This window comes from Durio zibethinus, chromosome 21 (genome assembly GCF_047325235.1).
Source record: "Durio zibethinus cultivar Kanyao isolate XHJ-2024 chromosome 21, ASM4732523v1, whole genome shotgun sequence".
Taxonomy (NCBI): Eukaryota; Viridiplantae; Streptophyta; class Magnoliopsida; order Malvales; family Malvaceae; genus Durio; species Durio zibethinus.
Window position 1 is genome coordinate 4,334,619 of NC_143182.1, and position 17,783 is coordinate 4,352,401.

Genomic DNA, 17,783 nt, shown 5'->3' on the forward strand with positions numbered 1-17,783 from the left:
ATTTTAACAAATTTAAATTTAAATTTCAACGTATATAATTTTTTATCTTATATTTTTTTTGTAAAAAAGTAATAATTGATTATTTAAATGTAATAAAATTGTAAATGAAATTTTTATCAAAATTATTTTTGTAATGAATGAAAAAAACTGACAAATAAAAAAAAAAAAGGAAGGGAAAAGGACAAAGGGAATAGTTTGATTCAAAACTTGAAAGAGAGAGAAAGGTGAAAGTGGGGCAAAGCCTGCTGGGTTTGAACGGTCAAAAAGAAAGACTTATGCACTGTTTAAGAGCCAGAGAGAAAAAGAAAAATAAAAATCACATAAATGTTTGACTATCTGTCATCAACACCTCCCACCACCAAAAAGAACCCAGCAAAGCTCAAAGCTACGCGTTCTCTTTTTCCTCAAATAAAAGAAATCTTCCAAAACCACGCTCTTCTCCGCCACTTCATCGTGAAAGATCCATTTTAAGATCCGAATTCCATGCCCGTATTATTTCTCTCATGATTCCGCCTCGCCTACCTGTTTTTTTCCCGATTTCTTGACCCAATCGGTAATTAATTTCCTCCACACTTTTTTTTTTTTTGAATCTAATAGTTGCCGTGTTTGGCTGTTGGATCAAGTTTTTTTCGTTGTATTTGTTTAATTTTTGCTTCATCTTAGATCCTTCTTTCTTTTTAGGTTTCCCAATATTATTTCCTTACTTTTTTTTTTTTGAACTTTTATTATTTTAGTATAGGGTTTTGCTCTGTTTGTTTCCCGAGGAAGTGAGGGAAAGGAAACTCTTCTTATTCGGTTAATTTTCTCGCGTAAAGTAAACTATGACTAACTTAACTCGCAAAACTTGATGCACTAAGGAAGAAAAGGATCTCTCTTTATCTAATTTTACGCAAAATTTATAGTTAAAATTAGCTTTTTTTTATACTTGTTTATTCTTTTCTTCTAAGGATTAGAGATTTTAGAGCTTATTTTTGGTTATGTTATTTGAATGTTTGATACATTGCCGATTTCTGTGAGGATGAACCACTGGCATTTTTTTATGTGTTTTACAGGTAATTTATTGAGTTGTTTTGCTGAATTTTCCACAAAGGATCTGTGAGATTCTCGTTTTTGCTTTCAGTTTAGTCCAATGGCTTCTGTTAGTTTCGTGCCCACTTCTGGATTAAGAGAACCTGGTAGAAATACAATCAGTGTTGATAGATTGCCTGATGAAATGAATGATATGAAAATTAGGGATGATAAGGTATGTTATTTTACTTTTGTAGTTAGTTTACTTTGCTTCAATAATTGGTTGTTGATATTTCGGATCTGTTTTACAAAAGCTATTGCTATGTTGCAGGAAGTGGAAGCAACTGTCGTTGATGGTAATGGAACCGAGACAGGGCATATAATCGTCACCACTATTGGTGGTAAAAATGGCCTGCCTAAGCAGGTTACTTTTATAATTTTCTCCTTGTGAGCTAGAGTTTATTAGGTCTTGCTTTTGGGTGTTTGATGGTTTTCTAAATTAACTTTCCTATCATTTTCAGACAATAAGCTATATGGCTGAACGTGTTGTTGGGCAAGGATCATTTGGTGTCGTCTTTCAGGTACAGATTGATTTCATCCTAATCATACTTTTATATGAAGATATGTAAAGATTTCGTATTTTATGTTGAATTTTAGGTTTTGTACTGAATTGTCTATGTTGTATTTCAGGCTAAATGTTTAGAGACAGGCGAAACTGTTGCTATTAAGAAGGTTCTTCAAGATAAGAGATACAAGAACCGTGAATTGCAAACCATGCGTCTTCTGGACCACCCTAATGTTGTCTCTTTGAAGCATTGTTTCTTTTCAACAACTGAAAAAGATGAGCTCTACCTTAACCTGGTGCTTGAGTATGTTCCAGAAACTGTCCACCGTGTTATCAAACATTATAATAAGATGAACCAAAGGATGCCACTGATATATGTTAAACTCTATTTTTACCAGGTATAAGCTTGGTTAAAATATTCACTTTTACTATCTTATTTCTATCTATTATATCTTTATGGAAACAAGAAATCCATGTTAGTATGCAACCCTTACATATAATTGGTATTATTCTTGTTGTTATGCAGATTTGCAGAGCGCTTGCTTACATTCATAACAGTACTGGCGTGTGCCACAGGGACATAAAGCCTCAAAATTTATTAGTATGTTGTCAAGCAACTTGCTAAATGCTTTCTATTTGTAGTTACTACAGCTATTTCAGTTTTTAAATCTCTAATGACTACCAGAGGAACATTGTCCATAAATAGTTTGATGGTTCACCTTAATGATAGTTTAAAAGCATCATTTGGAGTTTGGCAAGGGAAAAAACATAGCATTCTGAGGAATCTATGCATGCTACTATATTATAATGTGAAATCTGAAACTTAAGCTGTAGAGCTTTGCAATCTCAAAATTTTGAACAGAATGGGTCTCTACGGTTATTGAAGCTCCTTTATCACCTTTAAATTCAGTTGAAGATATTGCCACCATGATGTACCTTGTTGTTAAGATACAAAATGCCTCGATATTCATTTTGAGGAATAACTTAGTTTACCCATCTTATCTGTTTATTTACTATAGAAGGTTGGATTCATCTATCATTATCTATTAACTCATACTAAAAAGCATAATCTTATCAGTACAATGATTTCTTGTGACAGGTCAACCCACACACCCACCAGCTAAAACTGTGTGATTTTGGAAGTGCAAAAGTTTTGGTATGTACAATAGAATCTTAAACGTTTTTGTGTACAATAGAATCTTAAACGTTTTTATTTGCTTCTTCAGAGGCTATGTAATTGTTCATAAGCCTAAATTTGATTTGACTTTGCCAGGTAAAAGGGGAACCAAACATATCTTACATATGTTCTAGGTACTATCGAGCACCTGAATTAATTTTTGGTGCAACTGAATATACCACAGCCATTGACATCTGGTCTGCTGGCTGTGTTTTGGCTGAGCTATTGCTTGGGCAGGTAGATGGTTTCCTTGCATATATTTTTGGTTATGTATGGACATTTTTCCTTTTATATTACTTACCAAATATTTTTTTGACTCCAGCCTCTGTTTCCTGGTGAGAGTGGAGTAGACCAGCTTGTTGAAATTATTAAGGTATATTTTAATTCAAAATTCTCTTCAATAATATTTTCAACATCATCATTATTGGAAAATACTTCAACATCGTCATTATTGGAAAATAGTTAATTAAAAATGAAGGATGGGAGATATTTAACCTATCTAAGTTCTTTCCTTATTGGTGGCTCTTAAATAATCTGGCATCAGTGGTGCTGGATTTCTGATTTATTCTACTTGTGTTCCTTTATACTTTCATTACTTTTTCTTCTTCCCTTTTCTGATTTATGTGATTTTAATGCAGGTTCTAGGTACCCCAACAAGAGAAGAAATAAAGTGCATGAATCCTAACTACACAGAGTTCAAATTTCCCCAAATTAAAGCTCACCCATGGCACAAGGTAGTGGGGATCACATGTCATTTCTTTACATTGTGAGAAGAATTTATGTCTTTAACATATGGTGTTGACCAATGTATTATTGGTATGCAGATATTTCATAAGCGTATGCCTCCTGAAGCAGTGGATCTTGTTTCACGACTTTTGCAGTACTCTCCAAACCTTCGTAGCACAGCTGTAAGTATCAAACTTTTTACAACTCTGGATTTTTCTTTTTGTCTCTTTTTTTTTTTTTTTTTTTTTTTCTGTTGTCTTCTGTCTGTTCTCATTCTGGTAAGAAAAAAAGAAACTTTCATGGATTCTGCAAATAATATTTTCTTTGATTTAACTTTTCTGTTCAAGTTTACTAAATCTATATATTTTATATGGTATCTTATGACGAGGTTTTTATTCTGTACAGATCGAGGCTTTGATCCATCCATTCTTTGATGAGCTACGTGATCCTAATGCCCGCCTACCTAATGGACGTCATCTTCCCCCACTATTTAACTTTAAGCCTCATGGTAAAAAGCAAACCTATAGTGCACTGATGTTTCTACTATTTTGGTAATTTCTTATTGAACTGTGGTAACTGATTGTTGTTGCTGTCCTGCCATTTCCATTTTCAGAACTGAAGGGAGTGCCTGTAGATATGCTAGGGAAGCTGATCCCAGAACATGCGAAAAAGCAATGTGCATTCCTTGGATTGTGATGGGGTTCTTTCTTCCTGATGTCTGGTGATTGCAGAAGTCGTGGTCTATTGTAGAGAAGTAGCTAGTGGCCTGTTTCAGTTATATGATGAAGAAGCCGTGTTTATCTCTTTGTCAACCTCAATGTTTATTTGTTCCCTTTATTAAATTTTTTTTACCAACATTTATGTTTTCTTTTTTCCCACTTTTGTAGAAAGCAGAAAGGAGTGTCTGCTATTATTAATATTGTTCATAAGACCTTAAATGAGTATGTTGACCACTTATTTCCATCTGATGACAGATTGTAACGACAAAATATTGGATTCAAAGTTGTTTCCTTTTAGTATAATTTTAATTATAAGTTTGAGGGCTATGGAATTAAATCTATGTTAGCAGGCCAGGATAACAGAAAAGGTGTTTTCGATTCCGGTTTTTGTCTTCTTAACAGCTGTTGTTAAATGATGCTTTCAGCAATAGCCAGCTCTGTAACTAAGTGGGGCGCAAGAAAAGGTCGAGAGGCAAAGTGTTTAAGCATCAGTTTGGAGTTGAATTCTCAGAACATGTAGAGTAAATGTATTTTGCCATGTTTTGATTCGGCCTAACTTGTATCTATGACGTAACATGTCTCGCTTATTTTTCTTCTTAAAGGTACATTGAAAATTTTTGCTAGATTCTTTAAATCCTTAACAAAGCATTTAATCGTCTTCGCATGGTACATTATTCGGTGCATTTTGTTCAAATCCTGGATCATAAATGCCAAAGCATATTCTTGCAAGTTGACGTGGAATGGTCATCAAGCGCTGGTCCTAAACTGCACCTGGTCATCATCAGCACTTATTTCAATTGTAACAACTTTATCTAGTTTATAAGCAATATAAGAATTGGTCCTTTTTTACACCTTTTCTTTACATTTCTGATTAGCCGACTATCACCCTGAAACAAGAAATTAAAAGCCAAATTGTTTTTTCGTAATTATACGTAGACAGTAGCTATCAATAAAAATACCAGCGCATATGCACGGAGAAAGGTACTTTGGGAGTGAGTGGGTTGTTGTGGAGGTAGCTCTCATCTCTTATCTCAAACTAGTGGCCCACCGCTCCCAAACAACATTTTACGCTTCCCACTACTAACCGTCTTTGCCGAAAACTGAAAAAAATAATAACACTGCTTTTCTTTACTAAGCAAATTATGTTCCTGTCAAGCAGCGTTCACTGCATGCCTTGTGGTAACGCCATAGCCGACCAGGGTCTAAATCACTTGTCACTAGGCACAAAAATTTTGTGGGAGGTTCGCTATCAAGCCAAGCAAAGCAAAGGGCACCATCTGATCCTGGAAAGTAGTTTGTGCAATTTTTTGTGGTTGGAGCTTTGTGGCTTTCTACCCTTCAAGCCAAGTTCAGGTTTTCCTAATAATCCATGTTTATTGCTGACAATGAATGTGTTTTTGGGAGCATCGTATTCATTGGTTATCACTGAAAGAAGCAACCGAAAAAACTGCCTTTGATGGTCGCTGCAAAAGGCATCTCCAATACATTGAGAACATCTTTAAGTGGAATGTCCACAATAATTGAAAATTCTTTTGCCCGGGAGAGAGCTCATCCCATCCCATCCCATCCCGTAAATGCTACGGTGAAAAGATTAGATTCCTCTTTAGGTGTCTCACATTATGTTGCATTTAAGCTCCTTCAGTTTTCCATAACTGAACCGGTAGGTTTTCAAAAGCATGCTCCACTCAGGACACAAGGGATTATACTGTTAACTTGGGCCTTGTAACCATGTTGCATAATTTAATCTGAGAGTCAAGTAACTTTGATTGGGGACCGATGAAAGTGAAAGTTATGGGAAGAACATGGGGGGCTTATGGACAATCCACGCATCTGATATCTTGTTATTCCGTTTACCTTTTTCCAGAACGGTCATATGCAGACTCCACCTTCTCAAAAAAGCCAATGCCTATATGGTATTGGTCGGTTCCCGCCTCCAAAACTCCATTATAATAATCTAAACGTGCATATGTGTTTTATACTCCTTTCCACTATCTGTTTTTGTTATAAATATATATATATATATATATTTATATATATATATTCATTCAGCCTTTCTGATTCGGCATGCATTCCAAACCCAAACTCAGTTAAATCTTCAGCAAGTTGCTCTAGTGCTTACAGTGGTCACTCAAACAAAGGAAGCTACTTGCTTCCTTCAATCCTTCCCAAAACTTGGGGTGCATTCATTTTCATGTTCGCCATAACTTCTCTCATCCTTTTCATCTAGTTCTTGACATTGACTAAACAATTTGAGCTGGTTTGGTTTTTTCGAAATTCCAGCAAAAGTGCGAAACCATACCTGAGAGAGTTAGAGTCTTCTCTGTTTACCAACAGAATTCTGATTTGTCCTCATTCGTGGAGCTAATTTTAGCTTCAAAATGGAGTATTCTCGTGTGTCCCAATTTATATATTGCATGTCTTTCGTTTGTTTCTTCCTTTGCACCCAAGCTAGATGGCATCATGACCATACAAAACACAAGCATCATAGTCACCATCATAAAATATCTGAAATTTCAGCACCCCCTATTACTGCACCTGAGCCTTCCAGTCCTTTTACACCTGAGCCTTCCAGTCCTCTTGCACCCGAGCCTTCAAGTTATCTTGCACCTGAGCCTTCCAGTCCTCTTGCACCTGAGCCTTCAAGTTCACTTGCATCTGAGCCTTCCAGGTCCCCTAGTGATGAAAATGCCAATAATTCTACTGGTGTTTTCGACGTAAAGAAATTTGGAGCAGTAGGGGATGGCGTGACAGATGACACAGAAGCATTCAAGATGGCATGGGACTCTGCTTGTCAAGTTAATTCAGCAGTCCTCCATGTTCCCTATGGTTTTTCCTTCATGATTCAGTCCACAATTTTTACAGGTCCTTGTCAAGGTGGATTAGTCTTTCAGGTATTGTACATTATGTACTTGTTTTGTCTGATTGTCAGCGCTTACGTCTTTTTAAGTATCAAAAGGACTAATGGGATTGGTGATGTGGTACATTTTGGTCGCTGTGAAGGTTGATGGTACTCTTATGCCTCCAGATGGACCCGACGCGTGGCCAAAGAATAACAGCAAGCACCAGTGGTTGGTCTTCTATAGAATTAATGGAATGTCCCTGCAAGGAGGTGGTCTCATTAATGGTAGAGGACAGAAATGGTGGGATCTTCCTTGCAAGCCCCACAAGGTATAGCTGACTAATTCACCCCTAAAATCATTTTTATCTTATGCACTTGAGTTTATAGCTAATCTTTTACATCCAACGGCGCAGGGAACAAATAGAACAACATTGTCTGGACCATGTGATAGCCCAATTGTAAGTTGTCAGACTTTACATTTAAATATTTTGTGTTTCTGACCCCCCCCAAGATAACACAAAGAATTGGTATCATTTTAAAATTCATGATGCAGGCTGTAAGGTTTTTCATGAGCTCCAACTTGACTGTGCAAGGACTTAAAGTTAAGGATAGTCCCCAATTCCACTTTAGATTCGATGGTTGCAAGACTGTCCATGTTGAATCCCTTCACATAACGGCTCATGCCCTGAGTCCCAATACTGATGGGATCCACTTAGAAAACACAAATGGTGTTGAAATATATAATTCAGTTATCTCTAATGGTTAGCCTAAAATCCCATAAATCATCCCAAATTTCGTTTCCCTTCCCATATTAAATTCAGCATCTTGATGATCTTTATTTACAGGTGATGATTGCATATCCATTGGATCAGGATGTTATGATGTGGATATTAGGAACCTAACTTGCGGACCTGGTCATGGAATCAGGTAGTCCTTGTTGTTTCTATTTAACTATTAACCTTACGATTTCATGTTTGTTATTAAGCATGCCAAACTTCTCCATGTTAAATCTGTTCCCTTGATTCTTCCACTCAGTATTGGAAGCCTAGGCAATCACAATTCACGAGCCTGCGTCTCAAATATCACAGTTCGAGACTCAGTGATTAAGGTGTCAGATAATGGTGTTAGGATCAAAACGTGGCAAGGTGGATCTGGAGCTGTATCAGGAATAACATTCAGCAACATTCACATGGAAAGTGTTAGGAATCCAATTATAATTGATCAATTCTACTGCCTCTCAAAGGACTGCACTAATCAAACATCAGCTGTTTATGTCTCAGACATACTCTACGATAGCATCAAGGGAACCTATGATATCCGAAGCCCTCCAATGCATTTTGCTTGTAGTGATTCAGTTCCATGTACAAACATCACGCTCTCTGATATTGAGCTTCTTCCTGCTCAAGGAGATATAGTTTTGGACCCTTTTTGTTGGAATGCTTATGGGGACTTAGAAACACTTACGATTCCACCTGTGTCCTGCTTAATGGAGGGTATTCCTCGATCCATCTTGGATAAGAAGGATATGGATTATTGCTGATGATTTAGAACCTTCTCTTTTTTTTTTTTTTATGTAAATCAGCTTCAATACATACGTATATATATAATTGAAAGGAAAGCATGGATGTATCGAGATTATATTTCTAATTATGATATCACTCTAGAATTGTCCATATTAATCTCCCCTAGTTTGTATGGTTTCTTACTAAATTTCCAAGTTAGAAAAAAATCTGATATTTGCAAACTGATACACAGATATCTGAACACTGACAAATAAATGAACTTTAAACTCTGGTTTCACCGATTTCATGCATAATTTTTTTTTCAAAGAGGGAATCCCCGTGACATCTGTGAAAATTTTTCCTCTGTTTTTTTTTGAGGGGGGGTTCAATATTAAAAGCAACGTATAAAGTGCAATGAGGCATAGAAGGCACAAAAAAGTGATGGATGTGGCAGTGGCAGAATCATATAATTACTACAAGATTCCAACTTTCCGCATATTCATGTGTCTTAAAACCACGACAAAAGCTCTTGTAATCAAACAAATGATCAGCTGCAAAAGTAAGTCGAAGAGAAAGCAAGCAGAAAGAGAACATATAATCAGAGAATAATTAGTGAAAGTTGATGATCAAGGACAGAATTAATTTGTCATCAATATATATATATATATAAGCCAATATGATTTGTTTTTGGTTTTGGTTAATATCAGAACGCATGCCCATTAAATTTAACAGTAACAAAGTGGAGGGACAAGGCTGTCCATCTCTTCCAGCAGGAGGCGCATGCAGCAGGAGCTACTATAATCATAATAAATCTGGATCATGACATAAAAGATTTGAGTAGAGTAGTGTAGACATAAGTTCTCTCGAAAAGTGGCGGTCGGTGCACGGGCTCCGATTCATTGGCCAACCACAATAACTCACCTTTCTACCCTCTCCCATTTTACAACATTACATATAGAGAATGATCAAATCGGAATGCTTTTGACCTTCACACATACATTTTAAGCGCTCTACTTTTTTTTTTCTTTGTTGATAACAGTAAATCCCCCCATGAGAAATATTGATGTGCAAAAGAATCATAAATTTGAAGAAGCCACTGCCATCGCCATGCGATAGCTATAGTGACTTTTAATGAGTAAGCCGAGCATCCTCACACAGATCTAGTTATACAGGTTAAAATTCCACATAAAATACAGCTAGTTTCGAATTCAAAGGGTGTCAATGGAGGGCCTCCGAAAAAGAAAAAAAGGGGAAGGGAAGAGTAATGCTCCTTTTTAATAACAATGGAAAAGTGAAAAGGGTTTCTGAAACTCTTACTGCCACAAAAAATGGAGAATTATCGGGTGGATATGGGCATGGAAGGAAGGCTGCCTAAAGCTAACCCAAAAAAGATGAAGGAATCTGTCAACTCCACTATAAGGCACTAATTCTGTCTGCTCACTGCAGACAGATACATAATGGATGCTTTAGTCTATGATTTACTATCATAGTAGTGATTAAATTAGTAAAAGATTCATGGATATAAAAAATTAATGTTAATGGGTTATACAATATGTTTGGGCAGATTCGAAAAATATTGTACCACTCTTGAACAGCATCTCAGCCGAATAAGCATTGAAACCGGAGCCTAACCTAAGGCTGTGGATTATCATTGTGAAGGAACCAGCCATTAGAATTTATATGTAACAAACAACAATGAAGAAAGGGTTTGGTTGGATCACGAAAACCATGGACCCACTTCCCTCCTCCTCTATTGTACTCATTTATTATGCCAATATGGATACCTTTGGGCTAACAACCAGGATGGGTCTGACTACTTTTATAATTTGGGCCACAGAAAGTTAACCAAGTAAGTAGTTTGTATCGTCGCACATTTTAAATCATAAAATTCACTCTTGATTAAACCAGCCATAATGATAATTTTTTTTATTACCGGTTTTTACATGAGTGGAGACTATACTCAATCCAGCAACAAAAACGCAATCCAAATTCCAAATCAGATGGCTTTTCGTGTTTGAAATGGATTATCAAATATTATCTTTAATCTATCTGAAAATCTTTTCCCCTTCCAATATTCAAATTAAGTTCCATTCGCATATACTGCTGCAGCAGCCTCCAGCCGCTGTTGACTTAAAAAAATTTTGGATCAATTTGAGCCATTTAAGTCATCACATTGATTAATTCTCTGATTTATATAATACGACCTTAGTCCATAGTCTTAGACACCATCATTCGTTTAAAAATATCTGGTACCGTAATATTCGATTTAAATAAAATTTTTTTATTCGATTTGAATTAAATTTGAATATTAAATATTACTATTAAGTTCAAATAAAAATAATAATAATATTTTAATCGAATTATATATTTTTATTAATTTTATTTTTTAAAATTTTTATAAAATAAAATAATCACTTTATATTTATATTTATTTGAATATTTAAAATATTATATTAAAATAATATAAAAATAAATAAATTTCAAAAATAGTTAAATCAAAATAATAAAATTCGGTTTAAATTGAATTTGATTTTAAAGAAAAGTTAGTTTGGATTCGGATTAAATTTAAAAATTTATAATACTATGTATTATTTAAAAAAAATAAACCAAATCTAATCTGATTAAATGGTACTAATTATTTTTAAAAAGTAACATTTAACTTATTTAAAATTTAAATTTTAGCACTTATAATGCTTTCTTATATTCTAAATTACGACTTCTTTTATTTTAAAAAATTCCCTAAAATCAATCATTACTAATATTCCACTCTTCTAGTTTTGGACTGCAATTCCTGTAGTGAATTTGAGCTCACACTTCCACCATCGCTAAATGCTATCCGATTTAAGCGAATATTTATCTTTATGAATGTTCACGGAATTAGGTCGTTTATCATCATTTTTCAATTTTACGTACCTATAACTAGACAAACAATAATTTCTAATTAAGCTTAGATATCCAACAATTTGGAATTTCTTCTGTGAGAAAAGTGCAATGCTAATTTTTTTTTTTATTTTACTTTTCAAAACACTTGCTTGTTTGCTTTTCGAAATTCACTTATTTTGTCTAATAAAAATAAATTATCTTAAAAATTTACCACTAATTAAATAAACCATTAAAGACATATAGTAATATTACATACGTATATATAACATTGAAAAATACACCAACAATAAATCGTGTATTATATTGATAGAATATTATCCTTAAAAAGATATAATATTGGAAAAATACAGTTAAAATTTTGACTATATATTATATATTTGTTTAAAAAGAGCAGGTTGGCAAGTTGGCAAGTTGGCATCAAATATCGAATCAATGAACATGAGAAAAACCATTCCGACAACTTTCGTCGGCGTCTAAGCAAGTTGTTTCAATTGTTTTAACCTGCACAAGTTGTTTAACTTTATCATCGTTAATAGTAAGTGTGCTGCAAGGTCTATATTTGTTACTCCTATAGTACCATGTTTTTTATTTATTGTATTTGTCGGCCTTGCAACTTGAAAATGTTGGCTTGTGTTCGTTAGCAATCCACTACTTAAAAAAGAATAGAAAAGAAAAGTAGCAAACATCCCTACCGAACATTAGGGTCCAAATTGTTGACTTGCCACTTGGGTAATGATGTATTTGTCCTTTGAAGAGCGTGCACTTACCCTAATATTTCTTTGAAAATTATTTTCCACTTTAACTTGCTCACAATTCAAATGTTATTTTTCTTTTATAAAGTAAGGAAAATAATAAATTTGATAATTTATGCATTTTTAATATATTTTACATAAAAATTATATGTTATAATTCATGTTGAAATATTAAAAATATTTAAATTATAATTTTTTTATATTAATATATTTATTTAATAATAAGCAAAAATTATTTGAAAATTTATTACTTATATAAATAGATTTTATATAATATTTTAATAAAATCTACATAATTTTAAATTTAATTAATTATAATATAATTATTACAAACGATATATTTCTATTATCAATCGTATTTTTTCATTTCGTATCAGCATATCCTTTTGTTTTCTCACTTGATCATGCATGCATACTCTTAAAGTTGGTTAAAGTCTTGCAAGAATTTTAGCAGTAAGTAAATTATTGAGAATTAATTACGGTTGGTAAGAGTGACAAATGCTGTAATAATATCGATGGTGGCTTCGAATGAGAATCGATTTCTCCGTCAGTTGCTCTGGACAAAGTACTGGTAGTCTGCTATTACGTTTTAAGACTTTTCTGCAACGTTTTACAAACTGCTATTCTTACCAAATGACTTCAGTTCCTATATTTTTCATCCCAGTGATATGAAAATGATTTCAAACTCCTTAATTTGACCAAAATGACTTAAATAATAGTGAGATTTCTTATGTTAATAGGAGTTTGAGTGACAACACGGATTTTGTTTTTTTTTTTTCAATATTAAATGAAGAATTTTGTTGATACTTAGATGAAAAGTAATTCAGGTTTAGTGCCATGTTATAATTATAAATAAAAAAAAAATTGTTTGGTAAAAAAATAAAAGCAAAAAAAATTAATAATAAAAGAATAATTTAGATTTCATTTATATTGATATGACTTCTTATCTGTCCACTAACAAAACTTTTCATTTAATATTAAAAAAAAAAGAGCAATCCTGATAACGTACGCTATATTGCATAACAAAATAGATTTGTTGTACATAATAGTAGGATTTGTTTAAAGTGTTTCGAATAGGAGTTGGCATTACATTGTAATCCTACTATAGTAGAGTTTTGCTTTTTTATTTTTTTTATAAATAAAATTGTAATTTTCTACTTCTTGATGTAGTCATTAAGAAGATTTTACTATATATATATAAAAGGTGAAGTTTGAACCCCACAATATTAAGCATTTAATTTAAAATAAATTAATAATAAAAATTTTAATGCGAATATGAAACCACAAATTACCCAAAACTTAAATGAAAATAGCATTATTTAATATTTTCAAGGATTAAAAATGTATATATTTCCTATTCATTCAACTTTTAAAGAAAAAATTATAAAAATAAAAAATTAAGAAAACCCCTATAAAATTTTCAAATAAATCCTAATGTTTTATTTTATCCAATTGAACTCTTAAAATATTATTTTAGTTTAGTTAGGTTTTCATTTTGTATAAGAATCACTAAAAATTACTTAAAAAAGATTTAAATATTTTAAAGATTTAATTAGATAAAATAATATTTCAAAAACTTAATTTAATAAAAATATTACTTTAAAATTTTAATTAAATACGACAAAAGGATAAAAGTTTATCTAAAATTTTGAAAAAGCAAAATTACAGTTGCTTTTTAGTAACCCAAGCCTTATTACGCTTACGTGCTTTGCTAGGCCCAATCTGGTCTTTTACCATAAACGTGTTTTTCTCGTGAGTTGGATGATGAGATGCTAAAGGGAAAGGTCGTCGGCAGTAGCAAAGGCATGCTCAGAGAAGAGAATCTTCAGTAAGTAGGAGAGGACTACACCAAAACCAAACCGAAAAGGAGTCCCTGTCAAAGTCATCAAATGTGTCATGATGCATGCGTCGTATTTTTCATTTCAATGACGATTGTGTAAACGTCATACTTTTCCATTAAATTTGCTTCTTCTGTTTTTGTCACCTAATTTCCCATTATACTTTTTTTAAAAGTATTTTATAAATAATTATTATAATATAATAGATTAATTATAATTTAAAATTATGAGATTTATTTTATAAGTAATAAATTTTATATAATTTTTTATTGAATTAGATAATTATAATATTATAGTAAAAAAATTTATAGATGTGTTTGAAATCTTGGTGGTAAGGTTCAACGAATTTTAATGCTCTTAAAACAAATGCACACAAACCATTTAAATAAAATGATAATTAAAAATTGATGCGGCGTGCAGCTTCTTTCTTGCAAAGGGACAGTAAGCATTTATTCTCGAAGGTCACATGTGATTAATTGGGAACCACTGGAACTTGTGAAGCCGAAGGACGACGACCCCTAAATCTAAGTCAACCTCAAAAAAAAGGGCATCAATTTTAAATTTTCTTTATTAACCATGATCTCCTAATATCCTGCTGAATAATTCATCTACCATGGATTGATTGGGTTAGTTTCGGACTTTTTTTATGCAAAAGATGTACGATGATAGTTATTCAGGTTATAGACTTACAATAATTGGATTAAAATCATGTAGAAGTACATACTAATTGAAACATTAACAGCAAATTAATTTTCAGATTTCTTGTATTAAATGTTGGTGTAATTAGAGAAATTTTACAGTGGGTAAGTTTGGTAAAGGACGAAAAACACGATCTAAGAATTAAGATGTAATGAGTCGATGAAGAGGATAGTTTGGTCCAATGCACATTAGTGGGGTACGTTTAGGAAACCCAACCCGCAGGCCGAGGGGACGCACGCAAGCGCAACGAACAAAATTATCAGTACACATTGACCTTGACCTTTCTATAGTTTAGGGTAACTTCAGTCTTGAAGAAGCTACGGAGAAGGAACCCAGAAAGAGCACTCTCCACTCCTGTCTCTCTGTCTCATCTCTTCCTTTGGCCGCCTGCGAAAAATCCAACATGGAGAGTGCTGGCCCTGCAAGCAAGAAGCGAGAGATTTCCCATGATGATGATGATGAGGAAGAAAATATGGAGAAATTCTACGCTCTTGTCAAGAGCATACGAGAGGCTCGTGATCATTTGATCATGAACAACAGCTCAGCAGAGATCGCGAATAATGAGGCTGCAGGTCGTCAGAGCATAACCAAGAAGAGAAAGCTTGAAGAAGAGAAGCAGGTTGTAGTCTGGCAGCCCTCATTTCAACGTGAAGATTTCATGGAAGAGGCTGATCAGCTGAAGAAACCCCCAGCTGTGAGCTTCGCCAGTACTTCTCAAAGTAAAGAGGGCACTGATATTAATGATCCGAAAGAGAAGGTTAAAGAAGGGTTAGACCTTACCCTTTCACTGTAAAGGGGATCATCAGGGTTTTTGGAACAACTGCAAGAATGTAGCTGGGCCAGGTATGTTGATTGTTACTTGGAAGATGGGGGTACATGGATCAAACTGTTCATAAGTAATTAGGTGGATGTTCCACGCTAGAAGGTGAGAAGATCCCGTCAAGCCTTCAAGCTTTTCTTCTGCCATAGCATTTTCCCATCTACCCTTTTGTAGTTTAATTATAATTAGTGAATATTAGTATCTCTTTTGGTGACATTAACCAGTTAAGTTTTCGGATAATCATGAATGTTATATATAAATTATGGTAAAGAAATAAATATTAAACATATCTCTATATATTTTTGGTGTTTGATTTTGATCATAGCAGAAGATTTATTCACCTTACTAATCACTAGGTGCTGGACAAGAACCAAATTCTAAAACGAAAATGAGTTTCTAAAGAAATTTTTTGGCCTTGTGCTTATTGGGATAGTGTGGCTTGAAATAATTCGTGCCTCATTTTGAAGCACATGGTGGGTGCACGGTTCACCATAACTCCACAAATACCATGATCACAAGCGATGGATCACATGAAGTCAGATTTTCTCTCTTCTTGCTGTTCACGTAGTAAAGCATTTGAAGGTTTTGTTTTTTCAATTGGCAAATATATATTCTGTTGGTATCATGGCTTCTCTTTTCACGTTAGAAATATCACTTGCTGATGATAGTGCTAAGTGCGAGAGATTGAGAAAGGAAAAAATAGAGTATGAGCCGAGGGTGAATAGAAGCTAAGAGTGAGTTCGGGGCTTGTAAATCAGAGGTTGGCTTATTTCTCGTTTCTTTGCACTCGAAAGATTGTCAAAATTTGAAATCCTAATCACTTAACATAAAAATTCAACGTTTTGACATGCGATTGTTGTGTTTATTTATTTATTTTCTATCATTGAGATAGTGAAAACATGATTAGATATCGAGCAGAGTGTTTTGTGGTGACTATATGTTGTAATTAATCTCTATTTTTTCCAATGATTTATTTTTTTTGAATGTAAAAAAAAATTAGATCATGTAAATTTTTGTATCCTTTTCATTTTCATTGTATTTTTTTAATTTGATTTTCAATTTATTAATACTTCAATTGGATTAATCTAATTTTTAAAAATAATTACTTTTAATTGTCTTTCCCATCTAAAAGATCATTCGGATATCTTAACGTCCACTCCCAACAAGTGATGTGAGTATTTTTTTTATGAGTATTATTATATATTTAACTGGTTGCGTTTGTTTTTTCTAATTCTAGTCGTTGGCCAGAGACGAAGGAATCTCAAGAATTTAATAAGAGTCAAAAAGATAACTTGGTCTGCAAAGTTACTATTAAAAGAAAGTAGAAAAAGCCTAACCTACCCCCACCAAGTTATTTATAGTTAATTGATGAGAATATATATAACAGTAACTTTATTAATGAAATGAATAAAATAATATTACTTTATTAATAATTAAGTTTTTTAAATAAATTAATTTTTATATATTTATTTTAAAAATTAATATTTATTTATTAATAAAATAATAGCATCTAATTTACTAATAATATAAAAAATTTATAAACCAACAAAGCATTAAATATAAACTTGCTCAGTAATAAGTTGAATGGTTGATGGAATGTATAGACCAAAGGTATAGAAAGTGATGGCTGGAATCGCAAGGTTTCAAATTGCTTGGTCAAAGGAAGAAAATAAAAGAAATTAAAAACTATATATAGTCTTCTCTTCATATGATCCGTTCTTACGGCTAAATTTGGATCACTCGTGTATCTTTCCTCCAAAAAATAAGAAAACAAATTACATATATAACTTTATTCATAGCACAGTTAGGCCTGGCAATATACATATATATATATATATACATATATATATATATATCATCATCAATTAAATTTAAATATTAATTTTAATGAGATTTTTTTATTATAAAATTTTTAAAAAAAATATTTTTTCAATCGTATGTACAATAATTTTTTTCAATCACAACTACAGTAATATTATTATTATTTTTAATATTATCATAATCAATTTCACCACCTATTCAAATATATTCTAAGTCAAATGCAGGCAAAAATAATGGGATACTAGCGAATATAATTTACTAGCCAATATTATATATAAATGTTTGATGCAATTTTAATTAACTATTATAAATAAAAAGTTAATATTTTATTTAAAAAGATATAGTACGATATATTTAGACTCATTTAATTATTGAATTTTAAATAATAGATGCAAGTGTTTTTATTTAAAATCAAGGCGAATTCTCTTTTCAAA

At 32.8% G+C, this 17,783-nt stretch overlaps 3 protein-coding genes across 5 annotated transcripts; all 3 read left to right on the plus strand.

Annotated features, from left to right (window-relative positions):
- The first annotated feature begins 354 nt into the window (after positions 1-354).
- On the plus strand, positions 355-4,504 carry LOC111304960 (shaggy-related protein kinase alpha-like). 3 transcript variants are annotated; one of them, XM_022902026.2, is made up of 13 exons: positions 355-553; positions 1,053-1,243; positions 1,340-1,432; positions 1,530-1,589; positions 1,699-1,971; positions 2,100-2,174; positions 2,673-2,729; positions 2,847-2,987; positions 3,073-3,123; positions 3,389-3,484; positions 3,575-3,658; positions 3,882-3,984; positions 4,090-4,504. In XM_022902026.2, exons 2-13 carry the CDS (start codon positions 1,130-1,132, stop codon positions 4,170-4,172), a joined length of 1,230 nt encoding a protein of 409 aa, XP_022757761.2. In that variant the 5' UTR covers positions 355-553; positions 1,053-1,129; the 3' UTR covers positions 4,173-4,504. The 3 variants fall into 3 exon arrangements, with proteins under 3 accessions (XP_022757761.2, XP_089607131.1, XP_022757762.2); XM_089751005.1 differs by having other exon boundaries at positions 1,340-1,409; XM_022902027.2 differs by having other exon boundaries at positions 1,121-1,243.
- A 1,767-nt stretch (positions 4,505-6,271) lies between these two features.
- Positions 6,272-8,643, plus strand: LOC111306017 (Pectin lyase-like superfamily protein). Its single transcript, XM_022903919.2, has 6 exons — positions 6,272-7,086; positions 7,196-7,363; positions 7,448-7,492; positions 7,588-7,795; positions 7,880-7,961; positions 8,070-8,643. The coding sequence occupies exons 1-6, from the start codon at positions 6,574-6,576 to the stop codon at positions 8,572-8,574; spliced, it is 1,521 nt and encodes a 506-aa protein (XP_022759654.2). The 5' UTR covers positions 6,272-6,573; the 3' UTR covers positions 8,575-8,643.
- A 6,136-nt stretch (positions 8,644-14,779) lies between these two features.
- On the plus strand, positions 14,780-16,463 carry LOC111306018 (uncharacterized). Its single transcript, XM_022903920.2, has one exon. It carries the CDS (start codon positions 15,112-15,114, stop codon positions 15,499-15,501), a length of 390 nt encoding a protein of 129 aa, XP_022759655.1. The 5' UTR covers positions 14,780-15,111; the 3' UTR covers positions 15,502-16,463.
- The last annotated feature ends 1,320 nt before the right edge of the window (positions 16,464-17,783 follow it).